This window comes from Filicampus tigris, chromosome 2, assembly GCF_054856515.1.
Source record: "Filicampus tigris isolate MCC_2025a chromosome 2, RoL_Ftig_1.0, whole genome shotgun sequence".
NCBI lineage: Eukaryota > Metazoa > Chordata > Actinopteri > Syngnathiformes > Syngnathidae > Filicampus > Filicampus tigris.
In genome coordinates this window covers 19,186,268-19,206,052 of record NC_141218.1, presented here as the reverse complement: position 1 = coordinate 19,206,052, position 19,785 = coordinate 19,186,268, and the positions used below count along the sequence as shown (strand labels likewise).

Below are 19,785 nucleotides of genomic sequence, written 5' to 3'. Positions count from 1 at the left end.
CCCCAACCCCAAAAAACAAAAAAAACAAAAAAAAACACAGTACTTCCGGTTTATTTATTATCTAAGGCTGAAAAACATTTTACTTTGAAAAGTGACCGTATTCTATCCGTTACATCCATTATTTTCTGAATTTTCCAGAATTTTCTGGATCCATTACACTCTTAACGCATGTCAAGTTGTCTCTATTAAATTATATATCATATTAAATGCACAAGCTAGCAAATGAGTAAAATAAACAGACGTAATGGGAAAGTTTCTCCTCCCCGCCAACCCACCCCCCCGGACGGGGAATAGTTACAGGGCCGCGAAGGGTATAGACTTGTGTGAACCGGTCCATGGCTGAAAAAGGGTTGCCGATCACTGCACTAGACAAAGTTGGATGTGTGCACTAATGTGAAGGCCTGTTGGTGTGTGCGTGTAAGTATACATATGTGTGTGTTACACAAGACACAATTAGTTGTCTTTCTTCCCTTACTATTGATTGTTATATGACTGCTTATGTGTAAGGACATTTAGCTGTTTGTGTGTGATGACCATAAATGTGGAATGCAATTACCGACTGATCAACATATGGCTAACATATTGGCTAATATAAAGAGTCATCTAGAGTCACTAATTACCAGCCTGAATCTAATATCGGACAAATCCTTCATGACTTTATGGCATCGTAGTTGTACACAACACTCGGGCTTGCAGTTTCCAAGATTCAATGATGTAATGAGCTGTTACTGTGACGTACACATCAATGGTGGAGGATGTCCACAAATCTGTTGTTAGTAGCACCCTCTGGCGTTTCATTTGCCTCATGATATTTTCACAAAGGCTTTCTTTGATTGATTGTATTCCATAGCATGTTGTAAAACAGGACATTGCTAAGCAAAAAAAATAAAATTCTTAGACCCTTCTTCATTTGCTGCAGCGTAAAGGTCCAATGTTTAGAATTCAGTGCCGTCTAGTGGTCAGCTAGTAGAATGCAATGACCTAAGATGGTGCATTTTAATGCACACGCACTACGGTGCCTCCGAGAGACTACACGTCACAACCAATTTCTTCAGCAGAGATACAAGCAAAATTTCATCACAAACGACCTCTATTATTTCCTCAAGTGACAAGCTAACTGCATTGCATTTGTTACACATGCTGTAGTGATGATGTGGGGGAACTACGTTCACTAGGTTTGTCTACGTTCGCTAAAATGGCGGCAAAACATGGCAGCCTAGTGTATGGAAGACATATGTAATATATAATATAATTAGAGATCACTTCACCAACAATAATATAAAAAAAATGTACAGGCACTCCTCAATTTACGAACGAGTTCCGTTCCTACACTGGCGATGTAACCTAAATTTCGCCATATGTTGGATTTCACCGTTGAAGTTGAAATTTACATGCTTGGTATAAAAAAAATGAAAATACATTAAAATAAAAACACAAGATGCTGTACTTAGCATTACTGCTGAGAGGTGGATGGAGAAGAACAAGTGGAGGGCGAAAAAGTCAAAGACACTGCCGGCGAGCACAGGCACGATCGAGACACTCTGCGCATTGTCAACAGCAAGGAATGCTGGTCTTGGTAGTACAGGACGTGCTAGTATGCGGAAGTGCAGTGTTTGACGCGCGACCCACCGCAAATACATAAGCAGACGTAAACAAGCTCAGAGACAAAAGCACACTTTTGGCGCGAAGAGGAAACCGGCTGCTTCATTCCTGTCGTGGGTGACAGGAAGTGTTTTATTGACAGTTGAAAGTAACAAGCGGAAATGACATCCATTTGAGTCACGACGCCATGCGCCGCCGTACACGGTGGGTTATTCAAATGCCGGAGCAACTCTGTCCGCTCAATCATCCAAACGGGATATTCAGAATGTTTCAGAAATCGGAATTTTGACTTTAACCCGAATATTGACTGTATGTAAACGTAGTCACTATGGTGCTGGGGACAAAATGGAGGAGGAGGCACAAGCGTTGTAAAGTCGAAATGTAGTAGGTCGCGTACGTCGTAATTCGAGGACTTCCTGTATTGTTTTCATATTATTGAAATTAATAGTGTTTTTTTAAAATGAATGAGCATTGAAAAATCAAAACATTCTACACACTTTAAAGCGGAAGTCAACCCAAACACATTCTTTTTGAGAATATGAATATGAGAACAGGCGCCAATTTAGAGTTGGCGTGAGGATTTCGGCTGCTCGTCAGTTAACATCAGCGCGGGCCTTTTCAGGTGGGCGTGCATAGCAAATGGGTGTGCTTCTATTGTATTTGAGTAGTAACTTGTAGCCATTCTGTTCCAATACAGTTCTTGTTGCCATGCTTGTGTTGCAACTGTACCACGTGTGTTTAACGAACCGTAACCTGGACTGCCAGTCGGCTCTCGGGGCTGAAGGCAGCCACCTTGCGTTACCTCTGTTAGTGACAACTGCAGTTATTTTTTTCGCTGAAAACACTGTTATCATCAGTGCATCTTTTTTAATGCCAGGGTCCCTTTATGGAGTCATGAGAGCCTCGCTGAAAACTTCACTGGCTGCATCGACCATTCATGATGCAGACGAATGTTTGAGTAGCACTCTGAGATAGACATAGCCTACTGTATGAGGAAAATGTATAATTTCAGTCTTCCAAAGGAAATGTGCATTTACAGCTTCTTCCAGACTTAGTGGTACAACCATGTGCCATACATTTTTGCTGTAGAGAGAGGAAATCATGTGAAAACACCGCAGGAAAATCCATGTTTTCAAGTTAGGTGAGCTTTGTGAGTGGCAACGTAAGAGGGTCCTTTTGTTGCTTTTTATCAGCATTATTATTATATAATGGACATTATCCCTGACTTTCACCATCATATCTGTCTCATTTGTCGACGGCTTCCGGGTGACGGATGACCGGTGAAGTTGGCCTCTGATTGGTTCTCTTCTCACTTCGGCCCGTCTGTTCCTTTTTCGGAGTGGTTCTTTTCTCCTGCCCGCGTATGTTTCCTTCTTCTGATTGGATTTCGTGACTGTGTTTTTTCCTTTCGTCTTTTAATCGTTGATGAGATTGTCAAGATAATGTGGTTATCGTTATCGTCTCAATGAACGACTTCTATTTTAGTTTTCGTTTCCTTTTCGTCTGAATAAAAATATTTCTGACGCAAGATTTTAGTCAACGAAATTAACACTGGTGAGGAGGTTTACTTTTGGTTTTATTTTCATACGGCTTACTTCTCTATACTTCCATGACAGTTGATTATTATAATATAAAATCGTACAGATGACAGGGAATTCATTTACTCTATACACATTCCTGTGACAAAATTTGTTTTAATTGTGTTTGTCTTTGGGCGTTCAATTATTTTCAGATGCTTTACAAGGAACACAAACCTTGGGAATTGATACGTTTATTTATTTGCAGAAATTAAATCCCAGAACAGAAAATACTTTCGTAGACTCTTTTCACATCTGTTGAATTTTAGTTTGTTTATTTAAGTTGGCAAAGCTCAATAAGCCAAACCTTGGCTTATTGGCTTTGCCCGCCCTTGCAGTGTCCACTTGCACTATCAGGGCTTGAAGGTTATTACACTCACAATTACTTTTTGTATAGCAGCCAGAGGTCTAAAGGAATTGTCTTTTGAGATTTGGCTGATAATTCCCTTTTTAAGAGTGAGGCCATGTTTTATACTGTAGCTCCAGAGCTAACAAATAAACGGTTTGACAAACGGCGATGGAGAGCATGATTGTGGTGTCAAGGTTTGTCTTATGCACTCTTGGTCGGACTCTGCTGCAGGACACTGAAGAATCAGGGCATCTGTCGGCCACGTCGGAGTAAAATGTTGCTCTATTGTCTCTCCGGCGTACCCCCACCCCCCTTTTTCCCCCCAGTATTGATTAGAAATAATGGTCCTCTCGCAGTCACTTGACGAGAGTGCTGTTAAAGGGCTGTGTGCTCCGGCAGCTCTCCAGACACTGACTCACAATAAGCTTCTGTTTGTATCTTCAACTATGTATCATATTTATACATATATAGAGACGTCGCTGGATAGCTGAGATCTTAATCAGTCTGTAGCTCAATTTTGGCACGTCTCAATCACCGCAACAACTATTATTATGTACAACTGTACACATCGGCTTCCGTTAAGGGTCCAACTAGCTAGACACAAAAATAGAAACGGAATTGCTGTACAAGAGAAGGAAGAGGCGATAGTAGCTGCACGGTTCGTGAACTGCCTCCATTCTCTGTAGCAGGTGGGGAATACATCCCTGCAGACTTTAGTGTCCACTGTCGAGCAAGCGAAACAGCAGAAGGCTGATGGCAACTGGAGGCAGGAGTCCGAGAGGGGATGCTGCATTTGGGAGGCTGTTGGACGGCAGAGTGGACTGGCCCACCAGGAGTTCATTTCCCATGGGCTAGGAGTGGGAGGGGGGTGGTTGGGGAGAAAACAGATTACATAATTAATTACAGTGTAGCTGACAAAATTGGGCTTCCCAAAAGTGGTGCAAGTTGGAATTAAACCAAAATGTTCTGGAAAAATAGGTCTCATAAATGTCAGACATCAGCAAAACTTGAGATTTCAGGTCAGGATTGACTTCACAAGTGCATTTTGCATTTCCCTTGGCATTTTGCGTTGCCATCACAGAACGGTACCACCAGTGATGGGAGGACAAAGAGGATGTAGTGTAACTAGGGGTGTAATCGATTAATCTGTCAATAACTTTTGGGGATGATGATTGATGAATCAGGTTTTTAAAAAGACATTTTATCCAAATGTCCATCCCTATATTAAACAAAAACAAATTGACAAGTGTTGACAATACACAAACATGTACGGGTATTATGATTCAGTTACTGTTTTAGTCTGTAACATGCAGTATTAAGCAAAGAGGGATGGGACGCGACACTGCACACACACTGGTCTGTAGTTGGCTGCAGGCTGCAAAGGAAGTACTGAGTGATCGTTAATTAAAGGCACTGGTTGACATATGCCAATCACATACTTTTCCCCGCAAAAGTGGCTGATTGATCAGAGCACCACTAATAATCATCATTAAAACAGGAATGCGGTGTTGTTTTTTACCAGTCATCTTAGTTTTTTAGTCGATAGTTTTTTATTTTTGCCTTTCAGACAAACATGCTTTTTAGTTTTAATCACATTTTGGTCATTTCGATATGTGATAGTTTTGGTCCAGTTTTAGTCAATGAAAACTCATAAAGGTTTTGGTTTAAAAACACAAAAGAAACTATTAGTCTTATAACATATACACATTACCATGCGTTTCAAGTTCAACACAAAATACTACCATACTAAGGTAATGGCCTTACCTATCTATCAAGCGGAAAAAAAAGTTGTTTTTTTTTTATGACAGCTTATGAACCATATGATGTACTTAAGCATTCTGATCAGTGGCCAAAATTATAATGTTTTTTTTTTGTGCCCGCCAGACTTTATTGTAAGCATGCTGCTAACATTACAGAAGTAAAATATCCATCCATGTTTCAGACAATAAATATATGGGTAAATATGCCAATGCATTACACTTTATGCCTGGCACAAAAATCCCTGCATGTTCAACACATAAGAGCAATGCAGCTAATAAGGTCATATAAGTGCAGCAAAGCTCACTTAGCCTGAAGCTGTCGAGAAAAATTATATGGTGCTGTATGAGCTATGTTAAGAGGACCTTTTGTAACTTACCATCGAATGGACATCAGCATGGTGAGCATGCATTTGAAAGGTCTGACAGACCACCCTATATGTTTTAGTTCACATCGCTGGGGCATCGCTGTTGAAAACAACACTTCAGGAGAGGGCAACATGGGCACTACATCCTGCATCTATCTGTCTTCTATGACAAGGGCAAATTTAGACGAAAAAACATTCACAATCACGCTGTCTATGCAGAGAAAACCTACACAAGTACCAGGCGAACATTCAAACATCACAAAAGTGGCGGGAGCTGAGATTCAAACCCCAAACCAATGAAGTGTGAGGCAGATGTGCTCACCATTCATACTGCTGCCTAGATGAATGAATTATCAATTTATGTTGAACAAACAGTTACTGAACAGTAATTATGCTCGCTTCTGACAGACATACAACACGGAACAAATTAATTTCAGCAATACCTATAAAACACCTTCTTCCCTCTCCAGTAGATGTAGTTACAACTGTTATAAATGTTAGTTCAAACACTGCTTGTTCATGAAAGTAATATGATAGAACATTTTATTCTCTGTACATTATATCCCATTTATTATTATCCACTAAAACATTTAGTCCAGCAATACAGTGAACCCACGCTATTTTCTGCAAATCAGGACTGAGCCCTGCTGCGAACAGCGACAATCTGTGAGCAATTATGTCACCCCAGACCCCGCCCCCCAAAAAATGCCTATAAATGCAACAAGTTGGCCGCAAAGAACTACTTTTGTCTAAATGAAGCTCCTAAACTCCCTTCAAATTGTTTCCATGGCACGAAGCTGCTACCACAGGCGCCAAAGCATTACTGTTTTTTCAAAAAAACAAAAACGTTTATCAGTGAATGATGTGTTAAAAAAAAATATCTCAGAATAAGCAAATTAGCAAATGCCGAATTTCACATATGCAGGGCTTCACTGTAACAGCAAAACACCACAACATGAAGGAATAAGATGGCACCAAACAAAAGTGAGGGACAACAACCAGCGAACAACGTACCGGCGTGGGGATTTTTGTATCCAGAATGTAACTCCTTGTTAGCATGCTTTCTGGTGGGGAAGTACTGCTCCTGTTTTCTCTGCTGCGGTGGGCGGGACTTAAGGTATTGGACTGGCCCGCCGCTGGCTGCTGGTCAGACTCACTTCCAAACACCTTTAAGGCATTCCCTGTTGCATGAGACACAATAGGAAACCAAAATGTTCATTAAAACTTAACCCACATCATCTTAAGTGTCTGCCAGGCACCTTCAAAAAGGGGAGTCACTCATTTTTATTCAATTGTATTATACTTTGGTTGACTTTCTATTTCTGTGAGGGATAGGAACTGGAGCCATTGGCTGTGCAGTTAATAAAGGTTTCTTATTAGTGGGGAAGTGTTTATTTTCATAACCATTTTTTAAAACTATTATTAAACAATATTACTACTGCTTGATGTATGTCAAGAAAATCTGCACTTCAAAACACAGAATAGAGTTCATTCCGTCTCCTATTTATAATTTAAATCATTGATTCTTTTATCTCAGACAATTTTTTTTTAGGTTGTCATATACGTGACACGTTTCGGCGGCAGTCTTACGTCTTCTTCAGAGTGTCACATGATTATCAGTTTATGTTCAGCTGATGAAGACACCATCATACACCATAATGTGACAGTCTGAAGAAGGCGAACGGCTGCTGCCGAAACGTGTCAGGTAAATGACAACGCCCAAAAAAATCTGCCTGAGATAAAGGAAGCAACAATTTCACTTCAAAACATACTTAAGAGAAGTCCTATGAAGGTTGAAATGTGGTGAAAAGTTAAGAACACAACATTGGTAGTGACCGCCAGTCTACTGGAACGCTAATCATTGTAACTGATGCCATCTCCGAAGTAAGCTTATCTTTTGAAGTCCCTTTAATTCAACTGAGAATGTTGACATAGGTGCTGCTGTTCTGGTTAGCGAATGAGTTTAGCAGTTCACTTGGCTCAGAGGTCCACTTGAACGGCAGCGTCTATGGATGGTCTACAGATTTGTTTTTCCTGGTGAGTCATCTGTTTGAGGGAGGCATTTATTTATCTTAAATGGATGATGCACCTGACAACTATTTGGGGCACAGTATTTATGTATTTAATGTTTTTAAATAACCGATATTCATGAGGACGTGGCCTTAGTGTGGACTTTACTGGCAGAGGATTGACAGAAAAAGCAAAAAGCATCAGTATTCTCTCTAAGCCGCCGCACTGCACCTGCATCTCCACATCGCCCTCATTAACGCGATGAACCTTCTGACATGGCCAAACAACTCAGAGACGCTCTCTGTATCTTTTCTAGGCAGCAGGCCCAAGAGAGCTGCTCTCATTTGCCACGTCGAGCTCGGCGAGCCTTTCCGCTCACTAGCTTACTCGCGAGTGCAATTCAGTAAGTGTGAGTTGAAAATAATTTGGGGGTTCGGAAAGCAGCGGCGCTCTACAGAATTCATGCGTGCCGCCACATTACCTTTCACAGGTTCAAGTGACAAGGGCTGCAAAGTGCAAACCTTATCAGCACCTGCTAATTAGTGTGAATACTGTGACAAAACCGATGACAAAATTGCACTTCTCTTTTGTGTTGCTTTAAACGTTTTCTGTGTTTTCTTTACCTTGTTCCGCCATTACAAAGGATGGGCAAATACTGCATGTCCTTATTAAGATGTTGTATGGGGTTTTTTTTCTCTCAAGGTACGCGACTGTGTCAAGGCACCCTCTGACCTCTGTATTACTTCTTTTCCTCATGTTTTGTACGTATGTATGATCATTTTTATGCTGTTATACTCTTTCACTGAATCGAGATTCCTCGTGACCCTTCAAAGACAACGGGTACATGTTTCTGCGGGAACTTGTGCAAATGTGGTGGTGACAGACAGTTTTTTGGTCTGTTTGAAGCTACTTCTTGAACACTTGAGCTCATAAAAAATGCAAACATTTATGGCGTGAACAATTGTTTTACATTTGTAAGATTCTCACTCACCATTTTACGTTAAATCTGATTTTCAATCTTACTAGCCCACCTTCAACTCAGATATTATTTGTGATAGTCTCAGCAACGTGGTGCAACCAGTGTGAAGTAGATGAGTAATAAAAAGATAAACAGTGATATACAGAGGATATTTAATTATGTCTAAAGCAAAGAAAGGCGGGGGATATTTGATTAAAATGCACTGGTGTTTGAGCAAGCTGGCAAACATCTGTTCACGTCATCCCGTGGGCTCTATCCCATCACAGCGGTGCCCGTTCTTCTGTGTCATCTTGTGTGGACACATCATGGCTCAGGTTATTGAGTCAACGTCATATTTTTAATTCCAGGAGAGATTTTACCTTCACCACCAGCTGTTGACTGCAGCAATAATAAAAAAAATTAAAAAATCTCCATGCCTTTTAGCATTCTAGCCAATTCTACTAATAGACTTTTCAAGATGACGACAGAACACTTCTGCTGGGATTAGGCAAGGCAAGGCAATGCAAGTTTATTTGTTTCGCATCCTCCATGTACGAGAAAATTCAAAGCGCTTTACATAAAACATTAAAAGCATTTCAGAAATTGAACCAAAATATGTATTATTAAGACATTGCAAAAATCTTATTAAAATAATTGGAATTAAATTATTAAAACCAAGCATCAGTACACATAAATGAAAAGCAGAGGTGGGCATCGTCTATCCCTCGCAAGTATGTATTTCCGGCCGACCAACGTGGTCCCAGTCCGTCCCTCGTCAGTGACATTCAATCGGCGTCGAGAACATAATTTTCACTCTCTAAAAACAGTTGGGTTTAAAAGAACACAAGTTTGGGGCAAAAATGGACTGATCTACTAATTGGGCCAATTTGACCCACCTTCTTGCATTGTTTTGTATAAAACTAGCCGTTAAAAAAAAATATTAACAATAATAACATTAGGATGAAGCAGTTCAGATAATGTATGGATGGATAAACATATATAATAATAATAATAATAGTAATAATAATAATATTAAGCCTTTCAAGCACAGTGGTCCCTACAGTGGACAGCTATTTAAAAGCTGCTTTCGCCTATATTAATTAATCTAAAAAAAATGGTATTATAAATCATATCAACAAATCATAATTCATGCATGAAAGGGATAAGATACATAAAATGAATAAACCCACCCTATATACCCCAAAGGTTTACAAGTTTAATTAAGACTACCAAAAATCCACCAAAATTATAATGGGTTGAAATAACACTACCCTAAATCTCAAAAGCACGCATTGGTTGAGTAAAGAAACGTTTCCCCAAATTGCAGGCATTAAAATATGACTACCTGATTCATCCTAAAATTTGTGTCATCTTCAACACCACTTATCCTGTACAGGGCCGTGGGGGTGCTGAAGCCTATCCCTGCTGACTTTGGGCAAAAGACAACCTACAGCCCAAACTGGTTCCCAGCCAGTCGCAGGGCACACACAGACACCGTCACCATGCGGGAACCAATCCAAGTTAGGAGAGTGAACCACCATCAGCTACTAAAATAAAATAATAAACTACCATAATTCCCCCCCAAATTGCATGGGTTAAAATTAGACTACCTTAAATTCCCAAGCAGCCCACCACTCCCACTCCCAAAATGCTCAGGTTAAAATTTGTAAATACCGAAAGGTTGCACAGGTTGAATTAAAATGACCATAAAATAGTAGAAAATAATACACAGCAGAGCTTTTGCCTTTCCTCAAAACCTGAGTTATGTTCAGCGTTCCACTCACGGAGACAGATGTTGTTGGTGAAGTAGTCCAGAAAGTCTTCGCATTCTTGCCTCTGGTTGCCACTGGCCGAGCAGGAGCACCATGGTGCCACACTGGAAGTGGCGTTGTCAACATAGTTAGGCGTGATCGTGCTTCCTGTGGCGGGAAAACACCTGGTGTCAACCTGGATTATATACTGTATTCATACGCCTTTGTGCGGTACAGCTTTTATTTTTGAAAGCTCTCCTAAACACCCACCTGGTGTAGCACGTTTGATTTCCAGCATTGTACTTCAGCTTTTTCACTTTTAGGTCACACCATTCTAAAGCCATGAGATTTTTCATGTGCAACAACACAGTGGAGGTGGGATTCTGAGTGCTTTAATAAATGCAAGCCAAGTGTGTGTTTGTGCTGTGGGGCGCCGAGTGCATGAAGTTATTCTTGCTCCTCTCTGTGATGGACGAAAAAAAAATCATGGCTATTCCTTTCCTCTATGAAATATTACAAAAACAAAGATGCACGTTGGTGAATTCAATAAGCGCATCTGTTGCTCACTTGTCATCTGCAGAAATATCTCTCGCCTCCCTGTAGCTGCACTATTCTCCCCGTTGTCATCTCACATAACATATGTCGCCTTCGCCGCTTTGCAACTTCGTCCCCTCCCTCCATTTGTTCCTCCAACTCCCTGCAAAGCTTCTTCTCAAATATGCACTTACCTATGAGTCCTGTGTAGGCGACGAGGCAGTCACCGTAGTTTCTTTGCTTGCAACCGCTGGCAGACACTTCAGAGGGTTCGCAGTCGTACTGAAACTGTGCCAGACGAGACCTATAGAAGAAGGAAATGTTCTGTTGAGCAAGAACATGATAGATTCTTGTATTCTGTTGTTTTCCCCCCTCCTACTATAGCACTTGGTGGTTTAACTTGTCTCAACCACATAAAAAAAATATTGGTTAGCATGGTAAAGACAGAGCACATTGAACAAAAATGTGAAAGTGATAGCAAGACTAACATATTTCACCACTAAACCTCTAGACCTGGAATCATTAGTAAAACTCGCTGAGTGTAATGGAGCCATGGAAAAATAATGACCAAGACCAGAGATTGCAATGAGCGATAACTCTGATCCATCTGGCTTTTTATTCGTGTTCAATATTTAATGTGCTATTCCAAGAGGCTCTCATGGGTGTTCTAAGCAATGATGGAGGGTGGGTAAAGCTTGGGGGTAAAACAATGGATCATTTGGTTGACTGAATGGCTGTTTATTCGTTTTGAAAAAAAAAAAGGCTGAAAGCTGAATCGTGCCAGGTGTATAGATATTGTAAGCATCCTAAATCGGATACCATTTTTCTATTTCAATCTTCCAAATGCTTCACCCGGTTCTTGGGGTTAGTGCATCCCCTGTCCTATAGGTTCTCTTGGTACATTACAGGTAACGCAGGCTCCTCTTCTGACACCATTTGTCACCTTTTGTCACCATTTGATTTGGAGGAGTATTACCCGCAAACCATGTTTGAAACGGGTCCAGTGGATTGAAAAACACAATCCGAGTGACATGCTTTACAACACTCACTCTCCTTCTGGAAGTTTCCTGCTGTGATTCACATCCAACTTCTAATACATTCGTCACTGAACTATGAGGATTAATAACCTCAACCGGATTTGCAGAGCTGGGCAGTCCGTCCCTGGCCGGACCGGAAGAAGATAAGATAAGAAGGCCTTTATTGATCCCACAGTGGGGACATTTTCAGTATTACAGCAGCAAAGATATAGGGGCGTTGGGTGACAAATTTTAAAAAATGGCTGGACTATGCATGGCCGGAAGTGGATTTTAGTCCGGCCCACTAATCGGCCCTCATGCGTTTGACATGGTCGCGAGGCGGCCAAATTTCATCTCAGCCTACTCACCGAAAGGCTTCTTTTTAGGCTTCTTTCTACTCCCGCTTCGGTACGAGCGACAACTGCCGCATTGATTCTCGTGACCGACGCATTGTGCTGTTGGCGACAGGTCTGCAACACATGCCACGCAGCCAGCAGGAATTGTTGCTGCTCTGATCGGTCCATTATGTCAAATTATGTATTTCCCACACGGAGAGGAGAGAGAGGATGCAGCACGCACCTCGTTGCTGCTGCAAAAGCAAACTAGTTTGGCAATAGAATTAAATGCATAGTCTAGTCATCTTGGTCCCTTTATGGTTGTAGCAGGTACGATATCTAACGCTGTCTTTTTGAAGCGACTTGGAACTTAACTGTTTCAAAACAACTTGTGTCCGGGAGTGTATTAAGCTGCGCGCAGCACTCAAGTATGACGCTGCCACATCAAGGTGGAGTTCATGCATTTCTTCTGGCGTCGTTCCTACTTCCGGAAATACGCCGTAGCAAACCTGCTGTGTATAGTGGTTTGCTGGTATACTTTTATTTTGAAGGCCGGGAACGAAGGGAAGTGTGGAAAATAAATAAGTTGTTGAATGCGAGTCCGTCTGTTGGACCCAAATAATTATAGAATACGTCAAAATCAACCCCGGGGCTCGCAATGAAAGTAAGCACACGCAGTTGGGTAAGTAGTAAAGTACTAGTGGTACTAGCATTTTGAAGCGTGTCCACAGCGGGTTCGAATAGTAAATTAGCCAGCTAATGATCCTTTTGACAAAGACAAAGCTTCTGCCGTTAGCATTTCTCCCGCGGCGGCGTCAATCACGGACACTTTTTTTTGGGGGGGGACGGAGGGCGAAACGGGCCGGGGGGTGATAATTTTTATGAATAAGGGCGGGGGGTCGCGGCCAGGAGGGACCCAGGTCAAGGGTGGAGGGTCGCGGCCGGACCGGCAAAAAAGCGTCAAGTGCCCAGCTCTGCAGATTTGTCCTGAACTGATTGGGTGGATGTAGATCGACCACAACCCCGAAGACCATGGCATTTTCTCATGGTTGCCAGATCACGTACATAGTTGTAGTGAAAACTTGTGCCATTACACACCCTGGACATCTTTCTGAAGTTGGTTTCCCACATTGGTATCCTATTCCAACCTTCCTTGTGCTTCATCCTTTTAGGGAAAGCGTGCCGAACCAGTCGATTGTGGTCAACCGGTAGACCGCGGACTGCTCCCAAGTCAACCGCGAGGGGTGTATGGCAGGGGTCTCAAACTCAATTTATGACAGGGCCGCTGGAGATACAGTCTTGGTGAGTTCTGGCCGCATCAAGTATTCCACAAAAAAGGGGTCCAAGTATTTTTAAAAAGTACATCCACGGTAATCCAATTTTATCAGTCTTTATTAAGAACAGTTCAGAACATTAACAGTTCTTCAGAATCTGAACAAGATTGGTGACTCGGTCCTCTCACTCATCTCCCTGGTACTTTGCATATTCCTCAGAATATCTAGTTAAGTAATGATGTCTGGTTTCTTGAGCACCACAACTTTCTCTGTGCATTCAAAACATGTCGGGATGCCCCTGTAATGCCCGTGCTCACCAAAAAGACATTCCTCCTCCTGTTTTTCTTGAAATTGTCTGTTCTCGTTGCCAAATTTTCTTTTCAGAGCAGCATTACTAGGACTTGGTGACAGAATATATTTTCCTTCCACTTGGTGTCACTTAAGAATTACATTTTTTCAATGGAAAAAATTAGGCCACTTTTGTATTTGAATAATAACTCACTGACTATCCCTTCAAATATTTTGCTAAGCTGAAAATGGTCGCTCACGGGAAGTTGGCTGCTTGAGAAGTAGATCTTAGGTCAAAAAAAGTTGGGCACCCCTGATTTAGGGATTAATCACAGAGATCACCTGTCGTAAAGGTTCTCCCGAGTAGACCACGAATGGCATCGACCCCAATTCTGACCCAGAATTGAAACGGATCTATTGGGTTTAAAAAATAAAAACCCGTACACTAACCCCAACACCGAAGAACCAGGAAGTTTGGCTTGGTTTCCAGATTGCGTACCCGGATGTTGTGACGTGGCCCATTTTCTCACCACCTCATTCTCAAGATGAGCTCATGTGTCACACACGTGCCCAATTCCAATCTTTCTAGCTACCTGTCCTAAAGGTTTTCCTGTCTGGCTGAACATTGATTACCCAGATTCCTCTCCTAATACCACCTGTCATGCAGCACTAAAGTTTTACCCTCAATCTGGAGTTGAAAGGGTTTTACGTGGTTCAACCACTATACTCTAACCCCAACTTCAAAGAGTCAGGCCCCTTTAATGGTCGCCACGCAACTATAATGCCTCATCAAAATGTAAATGATCCAAATCTGCTTTGTTCGAACCTCTTTTTTAATGCAAAAAAACAAAGCTCTCATGGGTGCCATTCTGAGGAATAATGGAAGAGTGGTTAGCACCAGGTTTATTCAGTTATAGCAAATAATGTAGAACACTTTTTTTCACAATTTCTAGCCTGTTTCCTGGACCAAGGTACAGACATATTATTGGAATTTGTTCCCGGGGTATGACACAGTGGCTGCTCTCTGCTCCCCAAGGGTGGGTTCAATCCTGAAAAAGTTTGTGGAAACACTTGTGATTGTCGTGCGCTAACATGGACCTTCCTTGGGCGCGAGGGCCCAGGATGAAAGTCTTTACAGCATGACATTTAATGGATGTCAACAAACAATACATTTGCACTAACTTGCACACGTAGTCAGCCTCGCAGATCCTCCTCTGAGTTATGCAGCTGGGCTTTTCCACGCTTTCATAAGAGCAGCTGGGAACGATGGTCTGCCGACGACGCTCCGCGCAGGCCGTGTCCGTGCAGGGGCAAAATAACAGCTCATGCGTGTGGTCGGCGGGGACCCGATCGAAGAACCTGCGCAGGGCCTTGTTGCATTTGACCCGATTGCACAGGCCAGATTTGGCAGTGGGTTTGATGCAGGCCGAGACATATTCTGTGCGCAGTTTCTGACATGACTCGTCCACGTTACAAGCCTTCGCAGCATCCAAGCAACGGTTCACAGTTACCATGCCAACATCAGAGTCTATGAAAAGAAGTAAGGACGTGAACAAAATGTATTCTCTTATATACAGTAGTTAAGCATGAGGAGAGTGTGCATGGACATTGACTAGAACAGGGGTCCCCAACCGCCGCTACCGGGCCACGGCAACAAATAGACGTATTAAGCACTACTCGCACAAGCCCCCCGCACCCCCCCCCCCCCCCCACGACACACCCCCACCCTCACACACGCCCACACCCACGCTGACGGTGAATAGTTACAGGGCCGGGCCGCAAACGGTGTTAGACCTGTATGAACCGGTCCGTGCCAGAAAAAAGGTTGGGGACCACTGGGTTAGAATACAATGTTTTGTGTTAGTCTGTGCTAAAATATCAATTCCAATGATATTTGAAGATTCCATAACGGTAAACTTTCATTGCTCACGAAAATGTGCATGTTATTCTTAAAAGTAAACGCTGTGATTACATTTTGCTACCTCAGCAGTAAAACCCCATTTCTATTCATGGGTTGTATTACAGTAAGACAGTGTGTGACAACGATATCATTTTGGACGCAGGAATTTTGTTCACATAAATGGTGTATCTGTCCTCAGAACAAAACGGGCTTGTCTTTGCCTCAGGCCAGCTGCCAGGGAAAATCCAAGCGTACCCCAAAGGGTACAAAAGTAAACCATGAAAGTTAATGAAGGTCAGCGGACTTGCCTGCTGTGATAGAGGCCAAACGGACGTAGTCATAATCCCTCTGCACAGTCTCATAAGGATAACTCTCCACCAAGTTGAGTCCTAAGGGAGGAAGAGATGGTTTGAAGCTGAAATGTTGCTGCAATCTGTCTAAATGATTGCACATGGTAACAATAAAGGACGTGGAAACTTTTTTGTGAGCTATATTTTGAACAGGTACTGTGTTCCCAAACTATATATAACATTTTCCTTTCCAAAATGTCATTTTCACTCATCACTTTCGATTAGCGCGCACTGATGAGAGGGTGCACTAAATGTCGGGATGTTGAAATTGCGTGTCTTAAAACAAAGTTTAAAAATGCACTCATTCTCAGTACAATTTTACAATTGTCTTTTTTTTTCCCTAGTATCTGAATATTCACAGAGACTTGCTGTATGTCTCATAGCTGAATTGAATTAAGAGAACTATTGGCTAAATGATTCTCTGGCGCTTAAAAGAGGTACTGTAGAAACTTTAGAAATGAATAAGCATCACAATACTGTGGGTAATATGGCCAAGTGGGTAGCCCGTCCCCAGTTGAACGGCTCTAGGTTTGAATCTCGGCTCCAGACTTCCTGTATGGAGTTTGCACGTTCTCCTTGTGCTAGTGTGGGGTTTCCACATTTCAAAAATGTGCAGGTTAGGTTAATTGAAGACTCTAAATAATCTGTAGGTGTAAATGTGACATTTGATTTTGTGTGCCCTGGTGACCAGTCCCGGGTGTGGCCTGACCCTCACCCAAAGTCAGCTGGGATAGGCGCTGTGACGTCGATATGAAAGATGCAGCACCAGATGGTCATTTGATGGCACAAAATACACTTTGGGGAACGAGTAGACCAGGAAGTGCGGCAGACAGCTCAATGTCTGCCATGTCTTTGCTCGCTGCACACGCATGGGCAATGCTGTATTTAATGTTATCCTACCTTACCCGCATGAAGGTCAGAGTTAAGCTCATTAGCCACTTTTTGATTGTTAAAAATACGGCGTTTGTTTTTAATGTCACCTACATTGCATTTCTCCTCTCCAACTGTAAATCACTCCTTGTCTCGGAAATGTTCACTGCACACACGCTTGTGCCTGCCTTGCTCTTGTGCAGTTGCGCACACTGGGGCAGTAACCATCCCTCACTAAAATATAATAATGTGTGACCTTATCCATCAACCACTAACCATGAATGATGGACTGGTGAAGGCTCCAATAGATACTCAGACAGTTCTTCTCCTTCTTCATGCCCCGTTTACACTGGCAGCCGTGCAAAGGGCTGGAAAGCAGGGCAGACACCGCGTTGGCGCACTGGCTCCTGGCTCCAGGGCCCAACTTCATGTTGCCGTTGCCAGCCACGCACTGACGCAGCGTGCGCAAGCGCGGACTGCAGGTGTCATCACTTGAACACATGTCTCCGGCCATCAAGCAGTCACTGCCGGCCAGTACAACCGCCAACAAAGCTGTGGGAGGGAAGTAGAGTAATGAGTTGTGTGAAAGTTGATATGTAAGGTTATTAGTATAGTGGTTCTCAAACATTCTCTGCCAGGTGCCATGTAAAAAAATGCTTAGCTCTCCAAGTACCACCGTCATGATCAACATTAAAAGGCAGTGGTGACAGAGTTAACTTGAAAAAGTAACAGCTACTTTACCAATTCATTGATTGTAGATGTAACAAAGCTATTTTACAAGCTACTTTATTAGTTACTTTCAGCTGAAAATGTTTAATGAAACCTTGACTGTGGATGGTATGATAAACAATTACTTCTTAGCCAAAATAATGGCTAAATCTGTAATTGACATGGGCTGCAAAAAAACCCACATGTTCTTATAAAGGATAGAGCGGTAGGCGGGGTACACAATGAATTGGTCACCAGCCAACTGCAGTGCACACATAGATGAGCAACCATTCACGCTCACAATCACACCTGGGGACAATTTAGAGTGTTCAGTTAACCTACCATCCATGAATTCTAAATAATGAACTACTATGACAATAAGAATTTTTTTTACATGTTAAACACTCAATGACCCATAACTACTTCTGCCGACCTGATGCGGTCTCTACTGAAGCCTCTTTGATGGACAGTATGTTCTAATCTTCTCCTGATTTGATGAAGCAAAACACACTGGCTCCTTGTCAATTTACCACTAAACACTCTACTCTTGTTGATTTCATCAGCCCATCGTTTTTTTTTCTCCAGTCTGATGTCAAGAATGGCTTAACATGAGTTTAACGACAAAGTCTTACATATTTAGACAATGTTTGTGTATTTTTCTCGTAATTGATATCGCATTTCTGAACATGTCGTGATAATCTCCCGAGTTTACAGGGTAATGTGGGTGGAAAAAGTCTGACATTGGATTTCTTGCATTTGTAACAAATGCCTTGCCATCAATAGGTTTTGTATTGGAGGACTCAAGGGTAAAGATATTCTATAAGCAGACGCAACATTTGTTACAGAATTCAAGCTGTTCTTTCCGTCCATCCCTTTTCTTCCGCTTCTCCTATTCAGGGTCATGACTCATGAGTGAGCTGGAGCCTTTCTCAGCTATCTTAAGGCAAGCGACGGGTTACACACCCTGGACTGGTCGCCAACCAATCACAGGATACAAATAGACAAACAACAATTCGAACCTATGGGTCGATTAGGAATCTTCTCTTAACGTAACATGTATGATTTTGAAATGATGAAAGTACCTGGAGAAAGCCCAGGCAAATACAGAGGGAACACGCTAACTCACCGCAGAAAGGGAGCTGGGATTCAAACATCAGAACCTCGGCAGATGTGCGAACCACTCCACAATTCTTCCTTCATGTCAGTAATCTCCTTTCAAAATGATTAATGGCAAATAAATGTAAAGAAAATGGATTTGTTTCAAAAGCTCATTTTAATTTCAGGGAAGTGGTGAACTTCAAGACACTTCCTTCCTTTGTTCTCTTGCCTCTCTGCATTTTTATGCGACGAGAAGAAAGTAGCTTCTATTAGTTTTATGAGTTTTCCGTGTCATAGTCCAATGCATGACCTCTCATCGGAAGTCTCAGACATCTGCCGCAATGAAACCTCTTCACTTTTATGCACTGCAGATAATTCTGGGACACAATCCTCTAACTCGTTGCAGGTCTCGCCAACATCACACCTTTCTCATATTGCCATCATTAGACATCAGCAAAACCCTTCTAATGGACATCTGTATGTGTGCACATGTAGCAGCCCTTTTCTCCACAACAACGCATGTCAGTTTGTGCCGCATGGCACACAAGCCGCAATAGTCACCATCCATTATGAATGCAAATGGCTAAGTTGAGTTGACATTTCCAATAAGCTCATCTTGATGTAGCGACGGCTTTAGCCAATTAACCATGTCAGTAATCAATGCGCTTGGAGGCTCAGTTAAGTCCTCACTTTGCCTGTCACATAAATCACAGGCGGATTAGCTGATCAGTTACCCGTGCACGCTGACTAAATGGTCCACTGCAGGACAGATAAAATGGAAAATGAAATGTAATGAGGCCGACTGCAGAGGAGGCGTCGCTCCTGCTCCTACAATCACAGGCCCTCCTAAAACTTGGAAATGGATTTTATGTCTGGATTAACAGGAGTAATCGTGACCTCTTCAACATAAAGCTACTTGAGTGACAAGCGCTTCTCTATAAAATAGCCCGCGCGTCACACCATGTTAACGAAAACTCTCACACATACACTATTTAAAAAAGTTTGGGATACTGGGCCGGGTGTAATCAACATTATTACCT

General features: G+C 42.3%; 1 protein-coding gene across 1 annotated transcript in view; it reads right to left on the bottom strand.

Moving 5' to 3' along the window:
• Positions 1-1,751: 1,751 nt before the first annotated feature.
• Positions 1,752-19,785, bottom strand: part of gfra4b (GDNF family receptor alpha 4b) — a 45,209-nt gene continuing 27,175 nt past the window's right edge. Inside the window, exons 2-8 of the mRNA XM_086020144.1 lie at positions 17,216-17,491; positions 16,028-16,108; positions 15,002-15,347; positions 11,101-11,210; positions 10,406-10,540; positions 6,668-6,834; positions 1,752-4,379 (exon numbers count right to left, since the gene is read on the bottom strand). Of these exons, the coding sequence (XP_085876270.1) occupies positions 4,242-4,379; positions 6,668-6,834; positions 10,406-10,540; positions 11,101-11,210; positions 15,002-15,347; positions 16,028-16,108; positions 17,216-17,491 (1,253 nt within the window). The 3' untranslated portion in view covers positions 1,752-4,241. The remainder of the gene's footprint in view (positions 4,380-6,667; positions 6,835-10,405; positions 10,541-11,100; positions 11,211-15,001; positions 15,348-16,027; positions 16,109-17,215; positions 17,492-19,785) is intronic.